General features: G+C 34.9%; 2 protein-coding genes across 2 annotated transcripts; both read right to left on the bottom strand.

Moving 5' to 3' along the window:
* Nucleotides 1-17196: 17196 nt before the first annotated feature.
* Nucleotides 17197-21466, bottom strand: LOC113498122. The gene is made up of 7 exons (XM_026878059.1): nucleotides 21364-21466; nucleotides 20609-20667; nucleotides 19990-20022; nucleotides 19459-19654; nucleotides 18664-18692; nucleotides 18147-18201; nucleotides 17197-17310 (listed from the first exon to the last, which is right to left on the bottom strand). The coding sequence occupies exons 1-7, from the start codon at nucleotides 21428-21430 to the stop codon at nucleotides 17210-17212; spliced, it is 540 nt and encodes a 179-aa protein (XP_026733860.1). The 5' UTR covers nucleotides 21431-21466; the 3' UTR covers nucleotides 17197-17209.
* LOC113498216 (ropporin-1-like protein) lies at nucleotides 21431-23173 on the bottom strand (the record flags this gene model as incomplete). Its single annotated transcript, XM_026878154.1, has 4 exons — nucleotides 23016-23173; nucleotides 22410-22573; nucleotides 21896-22066; nucleotides 21431-21523 (listed from the first exon to the last, which is right to left on the bottom strand). Coding segments are annotated over exons 1-4 (516 nt in total), but the record flags the coding sequence as incomplete, so codon positions are not given.
* Between the last annotated feature and the right edge of the window lie 1759 nt (nucleotides 23174-24932).

Here is a 24932-nt window from a genome sequence, read left to right on the forward strand (position 1 = left end):
TCACTGTTTTAATTTTATCATACAGAGTTTAGCTTAAAAAAAGCCGTATTAAATTATATCGCCAACTTCTTATCGCCGAAATCTCATCCATCTAAAACCTAATTCGATTATAAGATGACCTTTTCCGGTATAAGCCTTGCTCCAAAAACAAAAGAAATCTCACATCATTATAATAACAAAACACGATTTCGAGATTCAAATAAACCGAAGCCATTAATGGTAAATCATTCCATTACACGTCCTTACATAATCAACACGGGCACATTCAAACAGACCATACCACATCACTAATGAACCATCTAAATTCAAGCGCAGCACTTCAAGCCTACTCGTGATTACCCAATAAACATGAAACGAATAATTCTCCACAGATATCGCCGTAGTTTATTCGTCCTCCTATATGGTAATGCCAGTCAACCATGCTTCAATCTTAAGACGTTGTTCCTAACATAAATCTACGCGTAATGGTCTATTAGGCGACTTAGAGACCCATTGTTGGTTTTGATGAAAATGTATGTACGTTTAAGCCGCTGAACATTCAGTGAACATTGGTATGGACAGATAGAGTCATGTTTTTCTCACTGTTTGTAGAAGTAGGTATCCCAGTTTAGGTTTGTACGGAAGCTTTATTACTTTTAAGGATTATGTGTGCCGTTCCTTGTGTGTTCTAGGAGGTTGTAAGAAGATTCACGTGTTTAGCATAGCTGATTAAGCTTGAGTGCTTGCGCCAAGGGTGGTGGTAATAAATATCCTGCTTTTATTGCTTTAGGTTAATAATGATGAACATTAAGCTACAATAATGAGAGACAGTCTTAACCTTTAAACATTACCTATTGGACGGTAAGTAGTACTCTCTTAAATAGGCAATAGTTAATGGTAAAACCGTTGACCACCATCCAGTATCACGAGGCGCGGGCGATTAGTTCCCAGTCGAGACTACACGGCAACATAATTTACTTTATTGTTAACCTATTAATAAATTTCCAACATTTGAAACTACAATAATTGTTAAATGTCATGTAATGTTTCTAATATCGCAGCCAGTCGCTTTAACAGGCGTCTGTCTGTAATGTCAAATATAATTTGCTTTACATTCCAATATTCGTCGCTATAATGCTGGTATTGTTGGGGCGCACAATGAAGCAAATTTGACGTCCGTGGGTGGACAAGATCTAACACCTAAATGGCTTGATCATTAGGCACAGGCTTCCGTTGCCACATTACACGACGAGAAATGGTGTCCTAAGTACGTGTCAGGCCTCGTTTGTGTCAGCCCTTACACTCACATCTTCGGTTCGACAAACGGCATCCGAGCCACATAAAAAGCTTTCCGAGAACTGAATAACAACGTTTCCATAATCATCGGAGAGTTAGAACAAGCGGGCAAAGGCGGCGCGTCCACGTTGAGACGCTAATAGTCGCAATTTGTCATGTAATAGGTACGACATTGTTAGTTTTTCCGGTACTCCATATGCGGGTTGAGTCGGAGGCGAGGCGTTAAGGATCGTACGGTATAATGCGACAGCGGCGCGTGAGTCGTGCTGAATAATGCAGCCGCGCGCGTGATCAGCGCAGCATAGCGATGCGGTGCGACGGGCTGCGCATACAATACGCCCGCTCCCCGCGGCCCGACACACTCTTAACGAGAACTATATATTTAATGGAGCCTTAATGCTGTCTCCGCACAATGGGAAAGTGCTTATTCAATTGTCTTTTTCTTGTAAAACTGCGTTGCTTCCACGGATGATCGATCGTAGCGCGGCGGGGAGTCTGTGTGTTGCGTACGGCGGATGTTAAAAAATTGTTCGGCGTAAGTGCGTCCGACGATATTTTACGTCTCATTTACTGTCATCTAATTCATATTTCTTGTTGGCTGCGTGTGTGGATAAAACATGATTATAAATTTTCTTTGATGAATACACCTGTAACACAGCAGTAGGAAACTGGTTTAGCTCTGGAAATTTAGCTCAGATACCTATTAAATAAAGATAAAATGTTGTAATTAAAAACATCTCCACTTATCTGAAAATATCAAGCATCGCCGTGGGCTTACACAGAACAAGCTAAAGCCTAACAATAACACGGAGGCCGTACAGAACAATCAGTCACAGTGCAACACAGAAACCGATCGCAATCAATCCTCGAGAAATATCGCAATAAATCTAATCGTGTTCAGATTTGAGTTTCTCAATCGCAGGCGCCACGAGTGTCTCGCACAATACCGTGTCACGTGTTTAGCGTGTTACCATTAACCTTTGCCGCCGCCGCGGGCGCATCGACCTTATTCCATTTATGAGATTATAAATTGAATATCTGCCTTGCCCAGACCATGTGTTGTATCACCGCTGCACCGTTAAATATCGCCGTGATTTTGTAATGCCCCGGTAATACGCTATTAAGTACTCAACTTATGCACGAGTCGTGACAACCACCCGAATCATTATACCGATATGTCGGCCAAATGATAATGTTTACCAAATTAAGTCTTTTCGAAAAGGTTTGTCATAATCTTTGATGCTAATATGGTTATCGAATAAGAAACAGAAACGAAATACACGATTTATTCACGGTATTATTTACAACGTGCAACGTTAAGTCAAAATAGTTCATACATAACGGAATTAAATACTCCTTTCATTTGAATCGTGACGTATAATCAAGACCGATAAATCGGTTCGCAATTTAAATATTCTGCATTACCGATTTTATCGAGAGAAAATAAAATGCGACGATCGATAACCGACGCGACACGGCTCTATAAACTTTAAACAAACATTTCTTAATTAATTGTAAATAAATAAAAGAGAATTACGTATTTGGTAAAAACCGTTGTGTATTTACAGCTTTTGTAATAATCTTAATTGATACTGCATGTTTTGTAATGTATGTAATTCAACTTTAACATTTAATCGATACGTTTGACTAATCGATACGCGGCTTAAAGACTCCTTCGACATAAACCTGTCGATCGAATAAAAATAATTACTATTATCCATTATTTGAATTGACAAGCACCTTTAAACGCTTAACATGTAAACAAAGTTGCGGTGCGTTTGTATGCATGCGCGCATGGGATTATTTCGAAAACTAGACGGATTTGGTACTTATTTCACCTTGGAGGTTTAACATATTGATTTTACAATCTATGCATGCAGCCATGAGCACTTTCTAAGAATACATGAGAGGCATTTGTATTGATGTTTGAGCCTATTCAATGGAACAATATTTATTCACTAAATACTAGGTAGGTAAGTATGTTTGTGGGTGCATCAGACGATTTACATTCTAGGATAGTTGCGACAGTTTTACTGAACTAATGTTCACTTTTCACTAAACAGTGTTACGTTATCTAAGCAGCTGGATGGTCTTCAAAATGCGGAAAAAGTGATGATCATGGTCGCTGTCAGCCATGTTAAATTTCTATAAGCTAGGTTCTATGAAAGAATATAGATTAGTCAATTCGTTACAATTTATTTAACTCCGATAGCAAATTTTAATGTTCCGAAGTTCAATAAGAAAATGACTTCACTTATATTTATTTTTGTTTGAACAAATACATACCACTGTTTACCTTCAAGAATAATTATCCAATAATACTAGACCGGCATTCATAAATGTTCCAATGTACTTACAACAAATATATAATAAAACGTAAGTCACTATTAAAACTAATAGTTACTCTTAAAACGGAAAACGGTATGAAGTTTTCATTTATAAAACAAATAATACTTAACTTTCAACAATTTATTGCTTTGTTATAATTGAAATACAATAGTAAATGTTAAGTGTTGGCTTCATGAAAGGTCAGAAGAAACGATTAATAACAGTATTTAGTTGTACAGCTCATCCCAATTCTGTAGTAACATAGCGATTTTAAATTGAACCTTATTGGCTGGGGATAAAGGTGTAGTTAGAGGAAAAGGTTTTTGTTGTTGTTGAAGCTGTGCGTTTTATTGTACGAGATGTGTCGCTGTGAAGTCATCTATGTAAGCGGTGGAAAGTAATGGCTGTTTACAATAACTTGAAGAAGTTTTAATCACTTCTATCTTTTATAATGTAGAGGACGTTAAAAGCCTTGTTTAGTTAATTGTGTTTAAACAACTCTAGACGTTGTTGAAGCGAGATAAAGCAACATTTCATCATTTGATTAGAAATTTTATTATTTATTAAATTAATACCTTTCATTTGCGAGTCGGACTTGCGACATTTAAAGTTTCTTATACAGAGGCTAAATAAAAACAAAACGGCTAGGTTAAACCCCCTAACGAATTAGTTGAATTGATCATTTGAAATGCATCGTCGTGAAAAATCAGCGGTCTATTTCGTAGGTTCGAATCTCGGCACGATCACTTTTCGAATTCATGTGTGTATTACATACTAATTATCTGTTACCTAAAAATTGTGGAGGAATACGTGAAGAAAACAGTACACCTAAGAACTTATTAACTGTTAAGCCGCGTCAGAGAACTATGGTCGGCTTAATAACTCTGATACCAGGTTGTACCTCAAACATACGAATACTAGAAGTAAAGGAATAGGCAATAGACATGTATAATAAAAAAAAACTCCTTATCTCTATCCAAACCACAAAAAGGAAAACTTATTTATTTAAAAATATAATCTCATTTTATGTTTAACCTTCTTAATCATCTAAAATTAGTAGTATCTAGGAACTACACTAAACTAATATTTACATTTTGAAAGCTATATAATATAAAAAGAAAAATATGCATTATTTACAAAGCGCCAAAAAAGGTATCCTCATCCCTGCCAAAGTCGGGAAACGTGAAACCAGCCTTCTGATCACGTGTAGAGTCGACCAAACGCTTTGCGAGCAGCAGCGCCCGGCGAGACCGCTGAACTTAGAACATGGGATGACGCGAGGGTTTATTTAAAAACGGTTTACTTACGCATATTTTTTTAATAGCTCGACTAGTGATTAACTAAATAATAATGGATCCAACTCACAAAAGTTATGAAGTATCCCTACTATTAATATTTTAAATGCGAAAGTAACTCTGTCTGTCTGTTACGCTTTCACGTCTAAACCACTGAACTGATTTTAATAAAATTTGGTACAGAGATAGAGTTGACCTTGAGAAAGAACATAGTATAGTTTTTATCCGGGACTTTTGAAACGCGATATAACCGACATCGACGCGGGCGAAAAGTTAATAGGTGATAAAAAAAAAACTGTTTGGTATACGTATCGTACAAACCGCTTCTGTTATTTCAAAACGTTCACCATTCCTACATTATATCACTAAGTAGGTCCACATTTAAGGCGTATTTACTAGTATTTAGTAAGTTTGCAAATAGACAAACGTAACTAGTTAATGTCTGTGCCCATAATTCACATTCTAATCATGTTATTTCGATGATAATTGGAATTATTTAACATTTAAGATACGGTGAACGTGTATTAGGTATACACCGTCATTAATATTGCATTAGTGTATTGATTTAGAAGATAAACTTAGTGTTGATTTGCAGAAGAGACTTTTAATGTTATCTGATTTCTTAAATTTTCTGATTGGAATAAGTTATGGTGGTTATTTTTATAAGTGTACATAAATACAATATTTCTTTTTTGAAATCCGCAGTAAATAAGGCGGAATCCTAGTATTTCAAATGAAGAAAAAAACATTTTAGTCTGTTCTAAAATAAACGGTTTCTAAAAGGTTAAGGAATTGAAAATTTTCCTTTATCTAAGCTATTTAAACCGTTAACTTTTTTGTGTGCTGATAGTCTGAAACTTTAAAATTCGTGGAATATAGGTACTAAGAGTTGCCAGCGAGCAAACAAAAATAACACCAAAAAACCTATCTTCCTTTTGACTTTGAAAAGTACTTAAAATATAATATATCCTGGGAGAATTCACACACGGTTATCTGATCCCAAGCTAAGCAGAGCTTGTGTTATGGTAACCAGACAACTGATAAACTTACTTATATATTTCTAAATACATACATATTATAGATAAATTACACGCAGACACCAGAAAAAATGATCATGCTCATCACACAAGATTTGTCCAGGGCGGGTATCGAACCCACGACCTCCGGAATAGCAGTCAGGGTCGCTAACCACTAGACCAATAGGCCCGTCAAAACACAAATAAAACCATGTCCGTCTAACATATTTTTACGCAGATATCATTCAAGAACATATCCAATCAGAATAACAAAACAGATTAAATAAACAATTCCAACAACAAAACATCAAAATGGAAGCAACATTCAGGTAATTTAGACATTGGCATGGTATTATTATGTATACCGGTATTTAGGTTGCATTGCTGTATCAATCATGTATAAACGATGCTATTAATATAATGCAATAATATAGTACCCGAGAATATCCAGCTGTAGAATGTGTCCGTGGGATGGGCTTGAGAACTGGGTCGGTTGTTAGGCACAAGGATTTGGGTGGATTACTAGATATATTCTGTACTAAGTTGTTGTTTTATTGTATCCTACTAATCTATAGTATTTAATATAAAGCTGAAGAGTTTTTTTGTTTGTTTGAACGCGCTAATCTCAGGAACTACTGGCTCAAATTGAAAAAATCTTTTTGTGTTGAATAGAGCATTCATCGAGGAAGGTTTTAGGCCTTAGGTTATATACCATCACGCTGCGACTAATAGGAGCGAAGATACAATGGAAAATGTGAAAAAAAAACAGGGCATGGATAAATCATAACTTATATCTTCTACCCACGGGGACGAAGTCGCGGGCAACAGCTATATTATATAAACGCGAAAGGGTAAAAAACACCCATACGTACAAAATTTACGCAAATAAATACGTAGGTATATATTTTAAACAAGCATGACCATCAAGTCTCAAACGCAAAGCTTGGATTATAAGTACTTCGCAACTGACTGATGGTTCATCACACATAAAAATGACCAGCATAGCAGTAAAGGACCACTGAACACTAGACCAACAAGTCATATCTAATAATTAAATTAAACAACGAGAATTTTCTAAACAAATGACTAAGTCTGATGTAAATAATTATGTTAGTACAATCAGTATTTAAGATAAATCGATAATATCTGGTATTATCGACTTATCTACCCTTTCCCATGTTTAGTAGCATGAACTCGCATAATATACAAGTTTTACTACTAAATATGCACTAATGACAAGTTCTACAAATGTTTAATCAATAGCTCGTTTAGCGCCTTACACAGAAAGGTCGCGGGTTCGGTCCCGGCATAAATCATTATTTCATATTCAACTCGGTTTGAATTGTTTATGTTTATTGCAAGGCAAAATTAGGTAAATAGGATTTGGTATTTTACTGTCGTATATGTAAATTATTGCCATTTAGGATTTAGAATAGTTCTGTAGTGTATAGAAATGCCTTTACTTTGATTTGTGTTCTTTTAATATGCTCTTAAGATTATTTTGCGCAAGTTTTGGTAAATTTTGGTCGATTTTTAATTTAGATCCAAAGAGGTTTCATAATGGAGACGGACTGGTGAGATCTATCAGTAAGTTCGAAGATAGGTCAGAATGTGATCTATGAGTCTCTATGACTATATAACTCGCAAGAGTAGGGTGTTTCGGTAAGGGAGGGCCGACCGAAAATGTGCCAGTGTAGCCACATTGGCCTGGACACAGGGCCTAGAGGAGGAACAGTAGTTATAACGCGTAGTCTTCTAGTATTTTGCAGTGAAAAACATCATCTGAGAAAATTTCATCTGTATAACTAACTATGTCGGTTCATGAGTTACAAGCTGGTCACAAGGAAAGACAACGGTGCCTAAGGGTTCTATTTTACACTTTGAGTTTGGAACAAATGATTTATATTTTCAAATTAAGCATTTCTTGTTTCAATGTCTGCTTAGGCAATTAATGAAGTCTAACAATAGTGTTTATTTTTCAACATGGACTGTTTAACGCAATAATAACTAACTATATGCCAGCTACATTGCGTAAATATTGTTTATCAGCTAAAGCTCATTGAGATATTTGTGAGAAAGATATAACCAAACGTTATTTGCATTCGTTTGAATCATTAGTCTTAATAGTAAGCTTATGTCTGAGGTCCTGGGTTTGATTACCGGGTCAAGTAGAATATATAGCCCGTGTTAGTGTCATATAAATGTCAAAAGGTCGTTTCTCGTGTTGTAGCAGTAGGGTCGTAGAATAAGGGCGTGTGACAATGCTACTTATCTGCGTAACATAGATTAGTAAAGTGATGGAGTTGGTAGTTATTACCGAATAACGTAGTACAGGTTGAAAGTAAAAGAAGGACCATATTAAGAAGATAGGGAAAAACAAATCAGTGCTACAATACCGATTGTAAACTTGTGATTGGTTCTTATCAAACTAATTTATGAATGCAAAAACAAGGTTGCTTAACATCGATCTTTATTTTTGGTGTTTGTTGTTAGCTAAACAAACTTGGATAAACAGACAGTGGTGGCTCATATATAGGGTTCTAGTTTAACTCTCTGGGTGCTGGACCTTAAATATAGCATTCGATTTATTTGTATCGCATTGGGGTTCTTAAATGCGATAGAAAGGAGCTGAATTGCGTGTAATATTTAATTGGTTGTGCACTTAAATTGTTAAAATAAATAAATAAAGGTTTACATATTCGACGATTGAACAATTGAAGAATGCAATAATGAGATTGAGCATTGAGAAACAATATAATTAGATGGACAATGGTTGGTAGGCAAAGCTATTTACGAAAGGGAACTATGTCAACGGTTCCAATAATACTTAGTTTTACCTCATAAACATAGGTTCAACAATTTTTTGCTTAATCTCAACTAGATCAACAAATTCCAGTAAAATTCAAACGAATGCATAAATTAATCGTATTAACCGTCACAATTTATAATCTACGCTCCAATAAATATAATCTGTGGCATTATTTTGAGCAAACCATCTTGTTATTACACTAGTTTGTGGTCGCACCTCTAGCCAGTGTTGCCAGTATCATTAGCATGAAATTTACTGTCCAATATCAATATTTCAATGCGATTAGAGTTCCGCTATAAATACATTCGTAGAAAGGTCAGGTGGGAATTTATGGTGGAGCAATGATTACTGGAAAGCTTAAGTATGAATAGATAATGTTATGTTTAATTTTTGAGGTGCTACTGGTTTATTAGGCCATGTAAGATGGGTTATGTTAAGGGTCTTTGGGAAAGTGATTTTAATTGTCACCCCCCAATCATCACCATCATCATCATCATAATGACCTTATAGATTACCTAGGTATCTAAGAATACTATTTTCTAGTTTTATAATCAGATAATATTCAAGCTTCAACGTTTATACGAATCTACGTACATTTCATTACAATAGCGATTCAATTTCAGTTGAAAAAAAACGTATCACAAACAGAAAAATACCAACAAAAAAAAATAATAATACGAAATACATTTTTTCCAACGCATCATCAGATTAAATTCGTTCTAACAATAGAGGTGCACCCTTACCCTTATCGTCCCCAATTGTTGCCACACGCGAAAATGATTTATTATAGAGTAGCTGGGGGTGGCAACACGAGGGGCGTGGGGCGTACCGGATATTGGCCATATAAATTAATTAGTTGTAAAGGAAATGGTAATTTAGAGTGGTTTGCTATGTTACACGGGATTTATGTTATATATTGTATATATATTGAGACGTAGTCACTAAAATATAATTAATACAGAGGTCAGAATTTTTACAAGTTGAAATTGTATTTTTTTTAATAACTTTCATAAGGTCCACTGCCTATCTTTTGTAATATGTATTTCTATGATTCTTTTCGTGAAACGGATTCATAATTATTCACTAATTTACCTATATAACATGGTTTACACTCGTATGTCTCGATATCGTAAAGTTACGAATAAATACAAGAGCCCGCCATTAGCTTATGAGAAAGCCGTAATATAAATAATAATGGATGTCAAGCTATAGCTTAAATAACGCTTTTATTGACTACTGCCGCATAATTTTCGTCGCAGATTCAAAGAAAGCCAAATTTCTAATATAATTAGTACACTTTGTAAATGATATTTAAGCCTAAGTACACAATTTTTTTTAACCAACGTTTTTATTTCGTTTGGCAACACTTATTCGAAAGACAAGGCTAAGCAAATAATAGGCAATCATTTTTGAAACTATTAATTATCACTAGAAACATTAATAACAATATTTTACCTATCAACAATTCTTTTTCCAAATAAAGTCGTTAATAATATCAAAAAAACGTCAACAAATTCATTTTAATTTTAAACATTCAATGACACATCTCGAAAGAACTCGCGGGACGCACCAAACGATTATTTTTTATCGATTCTAATTTAAATTCAAATCGAATAAATAATATTTTTGTTCGCACACTCAACGTCGGCAAGGTGAGAAAATACTATTGATATAAATAAATCATTATAGGAACTGGACTGAGATAAAATACGTACATTTTTCAAGTAAATAGGAAAAATATTTAATTATATTTACAGTTATAGTCGAGGTAGCTAGATGTATCGATTCTTTTTTGTTGGCATCACGCGACCGATTCCATTATCGGACTGGCAGCTTACAATTTCCTTGTTTTTTAAATGTATTTCTAAGATTCTAATTTTAAACTGCATGTCTTTGCAGTAGTTTAGTTTTTCAAAGTCTATTTATTTTTTTTGTATTTCTATTCAACCCTATTCTGCAGGTGAATTATTTTTATCTATTTATTTTTTTCATTGAATATTAGAATGAGTTATTAACTGTTATTTATTGAAACGTTATCAATATTTTTTCCAAGACTTCGCGTCGCAACAATCAGATTATGAGGCAATATACATAAAAAAAGATTAGTTAATAACAAATAACATAGTTGTGAAAGTGAATAGATCATATTTCGTAATTCTAATTCAAATATTAAGCAGATACGCGTGATATCGACATGTTATCGATGAACTGACATTGTAGATAGGCCTAAAGTGGCACGCGACGATTTACCCATCGCAATTTTACTATTTTTAAATCAAGTAACATTAAAACGTTTACAAAGTTGAATATTTTAAAAAGAAATAACATTTTGAAATGCTTTTTGGTATTTTAGGTTCAAACTTTTTGTTTTGCATTTAAAAGTACACTTTTAACAACGCGGGTATTTGTAAAATAAAATACACTTACTTAACCCAAAGATTAAGTTACTATTTGGAGGATACTGACACGTAGCAAACTCCTAATTAGGTTATTAAAAAAAAAACAATCAATATTTTTTTTACAAAAAAAAACACTTTGTACATATTAAACCCGATATTACTGTCCACAAATAAAATTATACACGAAAAAACTAAATAAAAAACTTACCAATTTACGTCAAAATCCAAACTTTCAACTGTTTACGAACGCACTGACTGTGAAACTTGATAATACACTCGTCAAATATATAAAAAAAACGTTAATTATCCGCGATCGATCACGGCACGCACAAGACTGAGTAAAATAATATAACAATCTTATCTTAACACGGTAAACGTTGTTTAGTCCAAGAGAGTAATATATTTCGTTGTATTTAGGCCTTTTCACTGCACTGCGTTGCGGAGTAGCGTTCGCTGGCGTGGTGCGAGCCAGACTGCCGCATTCACGCTCCCCGCGCCTCTCAGACCCCACCCCCGTCACATTTTCAGGTAAAAAAAACGGGAAAAAATAGATAATATTTTTTTTTGTTTATTATCTATTCAGAGTCATTACCTGGCTGTTACCCGGTGGTCTAGGTTTATTACCTCTTTTGTTTTGTGGGCGTCACTGGCGCCGGCACGTGGCCATTGTTTCACAATTTATGAGTAAATAATGTATTAATGGAATTATTAATGATTTTATAAAGCGTTCGTGTGAATTATGGATGTCTAGTTATTGAATTTGAATTGAGAATATTAAGGTAATTAAAACGTTAGGTTTACAATTAGACGATACAATTCTTTTAACTGCCGAATCCGATGTCAGTAAAATTCGGTTCTTGAGGTAAACTTATACTGGGCTAAATTTTTAAAATGTTTAAGTTAAGTTCTGCATTCACATTTGTAGGCTAAATCAAAATTCTCTGGCTGTATGTAGTCAGTAAGTGATAGTGCCTGTCGCGCAGGAATAGTGGGTTCGATTCCCGTGCGTGAATGTGTGAATGATACAATTTAATTTTAATTTTAAACTGCAAATAATTTGAAGATTTTTTATTCTTGTAGAAGAAATTAAAGTATCTTAATAATCTAATTCTTTTATTATCTTCGTGATAATTGACAGATTAGTTTACACTATTTTACCCAACATAGATTTATTATTATCACCAGATCAACTATATTTTTCTTGATTCGTGTAATTAGTTTTACCAATGTAATAATTCTATACTTCATATTATAAAGCTGAAGAGTATGTTTGTTTGAACGCGCTAATCTTAGAAACGACTGACCCGATTTGAATAATTATTTCAGTGCTCGATAACCCATTTATTTTAATCTACTATCATGCTGTGTTAATATATAATATTATGATCAACAGAATGAAGTGAACACTCTAAAACTGTTATTCAGATTTTTAAAATTCTGAATAGGTACATCTTCTTAACCGTGCTAGTATTAGATATAAAAAATTTAATAAATCAATCTCTATACTTCATACTTTGGGAATTATAACCACCCTAGAAAGCAGGTAATACCTACATACAAAAATACCAAGCAAACTATACATATATCTACGTAATTAATGAAACGATAAAAAAACCCAACACAAACTACTAGACAAGTTTATTTTCGAGTGTTATAAAACAATCTGCTTTTCTAAGAGTTCTTAAGAGTTACATGATTGTGGAAACAAAATAAACACACTTTAAGTAGCAGCGCCCCGTTTCCACAACAAGTCAGCTACAACGTAACATCTACTTAATATACCATTGTTAATACTTCTAATTAATCTCTGGAATCTACTCTTTCAGATGGAGTTCGGATTGTTGGATTATCCGCCGCCCAAAACCACCCAACTTACAATGGGCTAATTTCAAGCCTAATTTCGAAATAGGGAGCTCGTTAACAAGTAGTAGGTTCTTCTAATTACAATCTCAATATTAAATGGTAACTATTAAATACGAAATACTTAAAAAAGTTACATCTAGGCAAATTTTAAGTTTACTGTTCAAAAACAGCAAAAAAGGGCAAATTTTAAGTTTACTATTCAAAAACAGCAAAATAAACTAGACGATACCTAAAAATGATCTATTACAAAATTCAATAAAAAATATTTGTTTAACTAATGCAAAAAGAGGTAAACAATCATGGCATCTTTTTGTCAAAGAAAACTAAGCTTAAAAAGCGATTTTAACCGATTTAAAAAAACAACAAACATTGCCAAATCAAAAAAGCTAAAGAAATATAAGTATCAGTCATTTATTTATTTAATATATTGTGTTTTAGTCCAGTCAAAATAGACATTTGACTTAGCCAAAATTCGCATAGAGCTGAAAATTGGCAGAGACGTTAAATACATCATTATAAAGAAAATATCAAAAGTCCCCTTCGATCCCACTTCTGCAAAAAAAAATATTCAAGGTCAAACATGCAAAATTAAGGTTTTTTCCATTTTTCTCCAAAACGGTAAGTTTTATCGTAAAATAATACAGACAAAAGTTGTAGATCATACTATTCTCAACAAAAATGGTTCAGTTTTTCTCTTACGACTCACCATTCGTGAGATACCGCGGTTTTAATCATTACAAAATTCATATTTTACATAATATGCACTAAAATGCAGCCTGTATACGTCATCGGACGTTCAATATAAATGAAAATAAGAAATTATTGGTTTGTGTTACTTACACAATATAAAACTTGTATAAATTGAATGAATATTTTAAAATAAAAGACCATACTGTCGGTCCCTAATTCCCTTCGACGGTAACCTTGAGAAACATCTTCTAGCTACATCATTGTTTGAGTGTGGAGGGTCATATACCTGCCTATTTTTGAAGGAAGTAAGCGACATAACTCAGTATATACTGTTAGTTTTGAAAATTCCTTTTTGGTAATATTTTCAATTTTAATTTGTGCTGTTAAATAATTTTAACAAAATGTCAGAAGTTTGTTTCATTTGTGATAAACCTTTGGAAGAAAGTGAAGTTGTTGTTGTGGATCGTGGAATGAAGACTTTGATTGATGCAAGTGTTGAAAGAAATGATAAGTTTTTTGAATACTTGAAATTGAAATTGAATTGAAACTTGTCGTAAAATGTACACTCGAAAGAGTAGTATTGTTTCAGCTAAAAGACAAGAACAAGGTAGTACATGCACGATAAGTCCACCTCATGCACGAGTAAGTGAGCCAGATTTCAACTTTAAAAGATATTGGTTATTTTGCGGCGATGAAGCACATGAAGAAGCTGAAAAGAAGAAAGCGCAGGATGTTTGTCGTAAACTATATAATGTATCTATACTTGAATTTAAAGATTCCATTTTAAAGGTAGCTCGGACTTGTTCTGAAGACGTAGCAAAAGCTGTTATTGCCCGCATTGAGAATAAATTTTACTTAAATGCTGCTGAAGCTGAGTACCACAATAATTGTTATAATATCTTTCTGAGGCCTACTACAAAATGTCGTCCCGAAGATGATTCAGTAATTTTAGAAAATCGACGATTTAATTTGGAACATTTGAAATTAATATGTACAACTATCAGCCACTGTATAATTACTGCTGTTCGACCTAGGTCTTTCAAATCAAGATTGCAATTGGGTTTATCAGATTTTTTCATCGACGATTTGGATCAAAACGTCTTATACAGATTTTTTCGTCATCATTTATCATTTATTTCCACACTTGCATCAATCAAAGTCTTCATTCCACGATCCACAACAACAACTTCACTTTCTTCCAAAGGTTTATCACAAATGAAACAAACTTCTGACATTTTGTTTAAAATTATTTAACAGCACAAATTAAAATTGAAAATATTACCAAAAAGGAATTTTCAAAACTAACAGTATATACTGAGTTATGTCGCTTACTTCCTTCCAAAAATAGGCAGGTATATGACCCTCCACACTCAAACAATGATGTAGCTAGAAGATGTTTCTCAAGGTTACCGACGAAGGGAATTAGGGACTGACAGTATGGTCTTTTATTTTAAAATATTCATTCAATTTATACAAGTTTTATATTGTGTAAGTAGCACAAACCAATAATTTCTTATTTTCATTTATATTGAACGTCCGATGACGTATACAGGCTGCATTTTAGTGCATATTATGTAAAATATGAATTTTCTAATGATTAAAACCGCGATATCTCACGAATGGTGAGTCGTAAGAGAAAAAGTGACTGAACCATTTTTGTAGAGAATAGTATGATCTACAACTTTTGTCTGTATTATTTTACGATAAAACTTACCGTTTTGGAGAAAAATGAAAAAAACCTTAATTTTGCATGTTTGACCTTGAATATTTTTTTTTGCAGAAGTGGGATCGAAGGGGACTTTTGATATTTTCTTTATAATGATGTATTTAACGTCTCTGCCAATTTTCAGCTCTATGCGAATTTTGGCTAAGTTATGACTTTTTTTTGTTTATTTTGACTGGACTATTTGTATACACCAAGATTGTTTACCATTTTTAAGTACCTAATTAAAGGGGTTTTAACGACATGGTCAATTATTTCATTATACTAACTCTATTATCCCTAATAGGGATGATGACTGGCTATAAAAAGAAAAAATCTCATTAGTCCCTCAGTTAGATAATTGAAAAGTATGAGACACGTATTTTTTCCTTTTTCAGAAAAACTAGAATTGACTAAGATTAGCTTTAAAGTTTAGGAGAGGGGTCTTGTGACGTAACGATAGAGTAAAATTTATACTCAATCGTGACGTCACGAGTAAGTTTCATTCACTGTAATTTGGTTAATTTATGTTTGCGGGACAAATTAAAAAATACGTATCCATTATTATACAAAAAACTACAAGACGGACACTGCAAAAAGAAATTGTCATCATCCCTATTGTCCCATTAACAACATATAACTAAGCATTACTTCTTACAAGACACTTTATATAATAAAAAAACTTTTCCTACCAAAATACGTAAAAAAAAAAAATGTAAATTGCAGATATACCTATCAATTTTTTATTAAGTATTATTTCACATTGTTTTTTCTATGTATATACCTTTCAAAATCCAAAACTTCATGCATAACCTTATCACGAGGTGATAACATATACTATTTAAATAAATGCGGACATGCATTGTCTGAACCCAAAGTAAGTTGCTAAAGCACTTGTGTTATGGAATTCAGATACAACGAAGGTACCACAAACACCAAGACCCGAGACAATGTAGAAATGTGAATTTTTACATTGGCCCCACCGGGGATCGAACCCGGGGACCTCAGAGATAGCGCCACCTTGAAACTGGTGCGTACGCCACTCGAGCACGGAGGTATTTCTTCTTATTCTTTACCGGTAAACTAAAGCAATTTTGTTACTATACCACTAGACGAACTAGCCAGGGCGTAAATTTTGCTATTTACAATGGCCGAAGAATTAATAGAAATTGGATGAAATGGACACTATTCGTATTATTCATATTAAAACAAGGCAAAAGAAGTGTCGGTCGTCCGGGAGCAAGATGGGTCGATGACATAGTCAAGGTTCGGGTCAAGACTGGAAGAGGCTGGTATAGGACCGTAGAAATTGGTACGAGCAGTGCCGTATTATCCATAAGGCACTTTAGGGCCCACCCACCAAAGTAGGCATCTAAAAAAAAGCTCGATAAATGTTTCACTGAATGAAAATAACTTGAACCGAGGGGCCCCCACTCCCTTGTTGCCTCGGGGCCCCTGGGCCTCTAGATCCGGCCCTGGGTACGAGAAAGGAGAGGCCTATGCCCAGCAGTGGGAGGATAAAAGCTGTGGATGGTGATGATGATGATTTATATCATTTGTATTCTTCTACGCATTTTTCAACAGAATTTCCACGCGGAACGCGGAACATTCTCAGTCAATACAATTAATTTCGAATTATTGTATTGGCAAAATGCTTAAGAGAATAGGAATAGTTTCAAATTTAATCCAACTGCCATTCAATTATCGGCCATTGTAATGTAATAGTGTAAGAGCCCGACGACGCCAGACCTACGTTATTTTTAGAAAAGCTCTTAAACCGTAAGTGTGAGAAGGGTAAATCTGCAATATACCTTAGCTATTACAACTGTATTCTAACCGTATATCTCGTATTCGACTTCCTTATCATCCTCATCGTAAACAAATATCTCCACAGCTTGCTTCTCATGTACATCTGCTACTTCCTTGGATTTCTCTAGTGTAATATTAAAAACGTGGTGTTACGAGAGCAGATAGGGTAAGAAATGAATATGTAAGGGGAAGTTTGAAAGAGGCACCGGTTACAGAAAAACTACGTGGCAACCGGCTGTCATACTATGGGCATACTGTGGTGAGGAAGGTGTTGAGTATGGATGTGGATGGATATAGGGGAAGAGGACGACCAAGGAAAAGATGGATGGATTTTGTGAAAGACGATATGGCTGCAAATAATGTTTCTTGTAAGATGACATCAGATAGTAAGGTATGGAAGGAGAAGACATGTTGCGCCGACCTCAAAGAATAATTGGGATAAGGGCAGGGGAATGATGATAAAGATGATAAATATTAAAAACATAACATCAACATAGATTTAGAGAATAAATCTCGTGTCTAAGCTACAACTGCACAAATTGATAGATGGTATTTAAAGCTACGCTTGAAATGGTCGGTTTGTGGATGGGTGATCATCTATGTCAATAAAAGTTCCTCCGTGTTTCGGGAGGCACGTTAAACTGTGGGTCCCGGCTGTTATTCATACATCTTTGACAGCCGTTACAGGTAGTCAGAAACTAGAAAGACTGACAACCAGTTTTACTAAGGGATATCGTGTTGATCTATAGGATACCTCTTAGTAAGACTTAAACAAGTTTTCTTTAAACCGATCACCAATAAACACATATAACATTACCTTTAATCTTTTTATACTACAGGTTATTATGACCTAAAATCGCCGACCGCAAAATGAGCAAGTGTGGTGATTGATGATCCTCGTCCTTTCTCTATAAGATGGCGTTTTGCCCAGCATTGGGATACAAAAAGTAATAAACTCACCTTCTTTAGGAAGATCCGAAGCTAGTTTCCCAGTACTAATTTGTTTCAGTTTTTTCTGTAAAGAAACACATAAACGTTTAAATTGTTCTTAAAATACTATTTTTCAAACTAATCTTACATAGAACCAAAGCTAATATAATATTTTTCATTTAATTAAAGCTAAATTATACATTATAATGCTAGATAGTTTAACTTGTCAATCGTATACGTCATCGCACCCACACAGCGACGCGACACACAAACGAAAGCTGTATTAGTATACAACCTCACATCTGTCTTTCAGATTCGAATAAATATTTGACGCATCAAGGGATACTAGGTCTTACTCTAATCAAGCTACAGTTTCAAATCCATGACATGCCGTAATGCTTGCGGTATGACTTGCGTCAAAGGATACTACGGCTTATAGTAATGAAAATAGAGTTTAAAATCACATGACACTGTAAACTCGTTTGAGAATTACTGAAAGGACCTAATCTAGACTAAATGAATTTTGTTTTAAATAATTAAAACTAACTTCGGTTTCTTCAGACGGAGCCGCTCTACCTGTAAGTAGTTAATTTATTTAATAAGTATAATAACAACGCCATCTAGTTTCAACTAAACAAAGCTTGTATTATGAATACTAGACAACTGAAAAACGTACTTGTATATTTCTAAATACACGTATAATATAGACAAAATACTCCCAGACACAGAACAAATGATTGTGCTTATAACAAACATTTGTCCGGGATGAGAATCGAACCTAAGACCTTCGAAATAGTAACCATGGTCGCTAACTACTAGACTAGTCAACAATAAGTTTGCTAAACTTATGACAACTTCTATAAGGTAATATATTTCTAATCTAGACTAATAGATTATATTTTTGAGACGTTGGTCGAAACGTTCGAGACATGGGACCAGGTGCATGACTTCTTTATAATATGTAATATGCGGACATCACATACATTGTTCTGAACCCAAAGTAAGTTGCTAAAGCACTTGTGTTATGGAATTTAGATACAACGAAGGTACCACAAACACGCAGACCCGAGAAAATGTAGAAATGTAATTTTTTACATTGACCCGACCGATTTACGAGATAATGGAAAAATACGTACCCAATATTTTTTGGAAATCTATGGACTAAACTATTTTTTTGTCATATGCATAGATATATAGTCATTTTATATCGCAATGCTGTCAGCCTTTTGGGCACGTCCAGATTTTTAAAGTGCTTTAAGTTTTTTGCTAATACTTTTTTTCCCAAACTGTACAGATAATCTAGAAGACTACTAATACTTAATAATTCAACAATAGAATAAACCTCTTCTCTCCCTATTAAAGTTATCTCTTTCTATTTCTCTCGCTCTCTCAATGGATGGAGACCGCTCAATCTTGCCAATCACTGGCAAATTGAGTTTCATACTGAGTCTGGCATTATGAGCCACATGGTCATCGATGAGTGTTAGCTTCTGAACGTTCTTGTCTCCCCAGTAGTCTTCTTCTTCATCTGAATCCAGCTGTTTCAAGCAGGGTTTCAATTTTACATATAACCAAAAGGTTTAATCCCGATAGAATTGAGTTCTGATTCAAATTGAATTGAGATCTTGGTACACTTTCTTAGTCTAGATACATGATGAAATTCTTGCAAAACTTTTAAAAGATGAAAATCTACTCAAATTCTCTCTGAAACAGCTACGTCAAATTTAATGAAATTCATTAAGGAAATAGCTTGAACATTGGGAAAGATGGAAGCTACTTTAGGCCTCAATATCTGACATTCATGCATGCGTGCATGGGCAATCAGTCAACATCTATTTTACCAAACAGAACAATACAAATCTTCTTGACTTACGTTTAGTATTCTTGCAACACGAGTTTCGCCGCCCTAATTAACAAAATAGTAAGTAATCATGAAGGTCCAAACTTCACCTAAATAACTACTTAAACGAAGATTCAATAAATAACTATCTGAAAACGGTTAAATCACGCGTATTCATCGATATCGCGGGACTAGTTTCGGACTCACCGAAGTACTTAATCATGAGCTGACGCGGCGGTGAGCGAGTGAAACTAGTCGGGCGATCCCGATAAATACGCGTGAAATAACCATTGTCAGATAATTATGAACATGCATTACGAAAGTTTTTATAATGATATCTGGCAAAGCTATGTATTCTGTGTAATTTTAATTGAGTATGAACTTATGTAAGCGTAGGTGAATAAATAAAGACGGATGATGACGTAGGACAGGTTTCAGTGGAGGTTTTCTTTGGATTCTGAAGTGGCTTTAAAACACCCTTAAAAAAGTCATCAAGATTTTCGCTATCCTCACGATGTCTGTTTTTACCGTTTTTGGAGTCCTTCAGAAACTAAAACTTTCTATAGAAATAGAAGTAACAACATGATGATTTTCTGCACCGTTGTTGTTCCTAAGAACTAAAGAAGTAACGAGGAGTAAAACAAAAACTTACAGCATCAGTAGCTTCTGCTGAAGCCTCTTCTTCTGCCTCCTCTTCTGGTGGAGACTCCCCTGAAAGAAGTCCAAAGAGCATATGTTCACGCTAATTTCGTTCTTTATTTTTTGCTGGGATCGCATACATTCAGTTCTTGAGTAGTAGCTTCTCATTTTTTTGTTGAATTCCGCTACCACATAACTTTAAACTGGTTGAACCATTTTTGATTCATGTTTATGAATGTGAAATATCCATATCCCATAAAAAAGTTTGGGTCAATTAATAGATTTAAAAATCTAAAAACCCACGTTTTTAAATTACCATTCAAACTTTTGAAGTCGGTCCATTCGTGTTTATAGTTGTAAATTGCATTGTCATCGGGTTTGAAGCTACCCTGAAAATTTCAGCCTGCTAACTTATCGGGAAGTGCCTCAAAATTGGGTTACAAAAATCCAACCGGAATGACAAACAAACAAGAAAAGTGAGTGTATAAGAAAATGGCAATAAAAGTATCCCAGGTTTTTTCTCTTGTCTCCCGTTTGCTATGGAGGGAAGTGGAACAATTTTTCTTATATCCTCCTTTTAACTATTTCTGATTAATTTCGTTTGCGGGTTCCAAGGCAGTCAATTGTACCCCCTAAGACACACCGAACTTAAGTGTTTCGGTGGTTTTCGTTGGTTTCAGTGTAGTTCCTGGCTTACAGGAGTTGCAATGTGTGGCGGGTTACTTAGTCCCTCTTTTAGCCCAAGTTTGTCCGAATAGAAGACCTTACCCTCTCTATATCCGTTGTAGTACTTGACGTCTTTCCCGGCGTCCATGTCCGCCAAGAACTTGTACATAGCGATGAACTCCCCGACTGGTATCGCCGCAGAAACACCATCTGGTTCTTTGGTTAAAGACTCGCAAATCAGGATCATTGTGTGGGTCAAACACTGGAAATGTAAGACGATATTAATCGAGAAATTAGGCAAAAATGAAAAGTGCTCCGGGGTAACAGAAGTATAGTCTGTGGAAGATTTATTCTTTTCAGCTATTACGGCCTGTAAGATATAGCCTGGTAGTAGACCGATATAAAGCGGATAAAAAGCAGAGCCTCTGTAAAAAAAGATATAAAAATTTACAGTAAGTTTTGGATTCGATTTTTCCATTAGATTTTTTTTTGAAGCGGGGCAATATCTGTGTTTGGCAACAAATGGATTTTTAAATGGATTTAGGAGGAAGAAAGAAGTTATATTTTTATTTTCATAATTTGAACCTGAAATAACAAACTATTATTATTGGCAAACAGAACTCCTCAAGAATACCTTCGTCAACAATCCTGCAGCGACGGCCATGAAGTACCGGTAAGGCACCGACTCCTCGCGAAGGTGCACCTCGCAGAGGCACAGGATCCTCTTCAGCTCGTCCGAGTCCAGGCAGAAGCCCTGCCAGGACTGCTTCAGCACCACCACCGGGATCTCCGTCATGCCAGACAACTGGGACATTGGCAAAAGTATGATAAAAGCTATTGCCTGCAGTCCTGCTAGCCACAAATCGAAAATTATCCCACGGGATCATACAATCGGGATAAAAACTATCCTGTTTCTGTATAATGTGTTTATCCTCGTTATAAACTATCCATCTACCAAGTTTCGTTGAAATCCGTTCAGTGGTTTTTGCGTGAAAGAGCAACAAACGTCCATATACACAAACTTTCGCGTTTTTACTCGATTTTATATTCCCGCGGGATCATTTTCGACTGGTACCCGGCCCGTGGGCAACACCTAGCCTAAAAACTTCATCAATTCTTTACCAAACTTCTTCTGTTTCTCATATTACCTGATTAGCGAGGACCTTCAGACAGCCCCTGGTGAGCCCTCCCTCGGTGCTGTAGATGGGGTACTCCAGTCTGAGTTTGACTGGTGGTGGCCGATGTTCAGCTAATGCCTTGAAGTACTCGAAGGACCAACGGAGAAGATCGTAAGGTTGGGTCTTGATGGCCGCTGGTACAGAACAGAATAATACGGACTTAATATAACACCAGCCTTTATACGTCCAGTTCAGCTCAGGCCTCTTCCTGTATGGGAGGTTTGAGCTTTTATCACCACACTAGTTCACTGAAAAACAAACAAAGGGGCTTGGAAGGTAAATAAGGCATTAAATAACAACGTGTGTCAAAAAAAGCCTTTCGATTGCCAGATCAATTAAAAATCCTCTCCCGCTCTGAGGATTCGAATCCTTGTGTCGCGGGGATTTTACAAACATTCAAGTCACATGCACAAGATACGCAGACTCAAGACAAGCATTCGTGGATCACATAAACGCTTGTCCTACGAGAACGAGTCCATGACACGTAGTACACCTACACAGTGAGCTTGGCATAGTGACCTCAACCACTCGCCTATCCGTGAACTTAGGATTACTGAGAATAGAAATAAAGATCACCTTTACAATATCTCTTGAGCACATATGGATACTTCGGCGGGATGACGATCTGCTGCGAGCAGTACATCTGCTCCATTAACTCTGGCATCTTGGAGGCTTCTACTCAATCTGCAAACATAAGGCCTTTTGTACATGAAGACTGAAGAGTTAAGTCTAAAAAGATGTTTGTTTGTTTGCTTGGAGAATAAAAGACAAGTTTTAAAGTAAAATTTAGAAAGAAATATGTGTTTTTGCTAGCATTGTACCTACATATTGTTGTTTTCATTTCAATTCTTTATACCATATCATAATGTTACATAAGTATTCAATTGTTAAGTAAGTCTACAGCTAATTATGGATCCTGTCGGGCACAGCAAAAGTAGGAGGGAGGAGGAATATTCTAATTATTATATTTTATAATAATATCATTTAATTTGTAGTTTTATTGTTGTGTATTGTTCTACAACCGCGAACACGAATATGATATTTCCTTTTAAAACCATACTAAATCATCATTGGCCTAGCCTTTTCCCAACTATGTTGGGGTCGGCTATCAGTCTTACCGGTTTCAGCTAAGTACCAGTGTTTTACAAGGAGCGACTGCCTATCTGACCTCCTCAACCCAGTTACCTGGGCGACACGATACCCCTTGGTTAGACTGGTTGTCAGACTTTTAAACCATACTAAATAAATGAGTATAATTTAAAATACATTCCATTTGGCACAAAAACCAAAACTACTATACTGTATTTATTTTATACTTCGATATAAACCATTGAACCATAGAATTTAGTTCCCTGTAAACATAAGAGATGGCGCTACTTGTAGGTAGAGTCGAGTAGAGTTTAGAACATTTTTACATGTTAAGCAAATAAACCTCTCATTATATACAAGTTATTTTGTTGATTATTTTTATTTATGATATGTATGTGAAATAACATGAAATAATCGGAAAACCAAGAGTTCAATACTTATATTAGTTACCTAAACACACTTCTTTAACCAGTTACAGCACCTATTAAAAAACTTCAAATAGAAATGTATTTCTTTCTACCTAACATTTTTGCCAATTACATTGTGGTCAGCTCTCAGCCTAACCATATCTATGATAGTTAGTTACGCCTCATATTTTGTAGAGCAATAGAGTTTCTGATATTCTTAAATTAATTTTCTAGGCAAATCAATATACTCATTCAGACAAGTCGTCAAACTTGCAGCCACTGACTCAAAATATATACTTTAAGTTTTGATTATTTGCTGCCAAACTGGCTATTAACTCAGAGAAATATTGATCAAACTTATTAATTAAAATATGATACCTCACATCTCACCATATAACACGTGGTTTTCTCTGACTATTCCAAAATATATAACGCGACGAAAACACAATATTATTAACAATAAAACTATGTTAGATAATATTTGAATACTTACCACTCTTTTAATAATAATAAACTTCGAATTTAAGTAAAAAATAAGCACCGTTTAAAAGTCACTGATCTTGGTACTGTTTACATTACGTTGCCATAGCAACCATCAAGAATTCCTGACAGTTTATGATCCATTTTTATTGGCATTTTTCATTCACGATTTTTAATATCCTTATTGAATGTTTTCAGTATAAGAATAGTAGAAACATTGGAAGGCACGATTATGTCATTCTGAAACAAATAGAAAATATGTAAGATGGCCATCCTTCTGCTTAAATTATCAGGTTTTTCTATGTTAGGTAATGGGTTGTAGGTTCGAAATCATTATGCAATTATTACAAATACAAATTTTTCACAGTTTTACATAAATTAATTCTATGTATTAATAAAAAAATACAACCTAATGTTATTTACTTTGCTCAGCAGTGGGCATTTACATGGCAAGCAGAAACCGCTGTATAACTTACTCTACCAAAACAAATATTCTATAACTCATGGTGTAAAGAAA

Source organism: Trichoplusia ni, chromosome 10 (assembly GCF_003590095.1).
Source record: "Trichoplusia ni isolate ovarian cell line Hi5 chromosome 10, tn1, whole genome shotgun sequence".
NCBI lineage: Eukaryota > Metazoa > Arthropoda > Insecta > Lepidoptera > Noctuidae > Trichoplusia > Trichoplusia ni.

What these genes read in the sequence shown, in the direction of transcription:
- LOC113498122 (XM_026878059.1), bottom strand. Translation starts at nt 21,430, where the DNA reads ATGTACAAGTTCTTGGCGGACATGGACGCCGGGAAAGACGTCAAGTAC. An exon ending in CAGCAGAAGCTACTGATGCT is followed by an intron (nt 20,023 to 20,608) that starts GTAAGTTTTTGT and finishes TTTGTTAATTAG; the next exon opens with GGCGGCGAAACTCGTGTTGC. An exon ending in CTTTAATAGGGAGAGAAGAG is followed by an intron (nt 18,693 to 19,458) that starts GTTTATTCTATT and finishes AACTACTTACAG; the next exon opens with GTAGAGCGGCTCCGTCTGAA.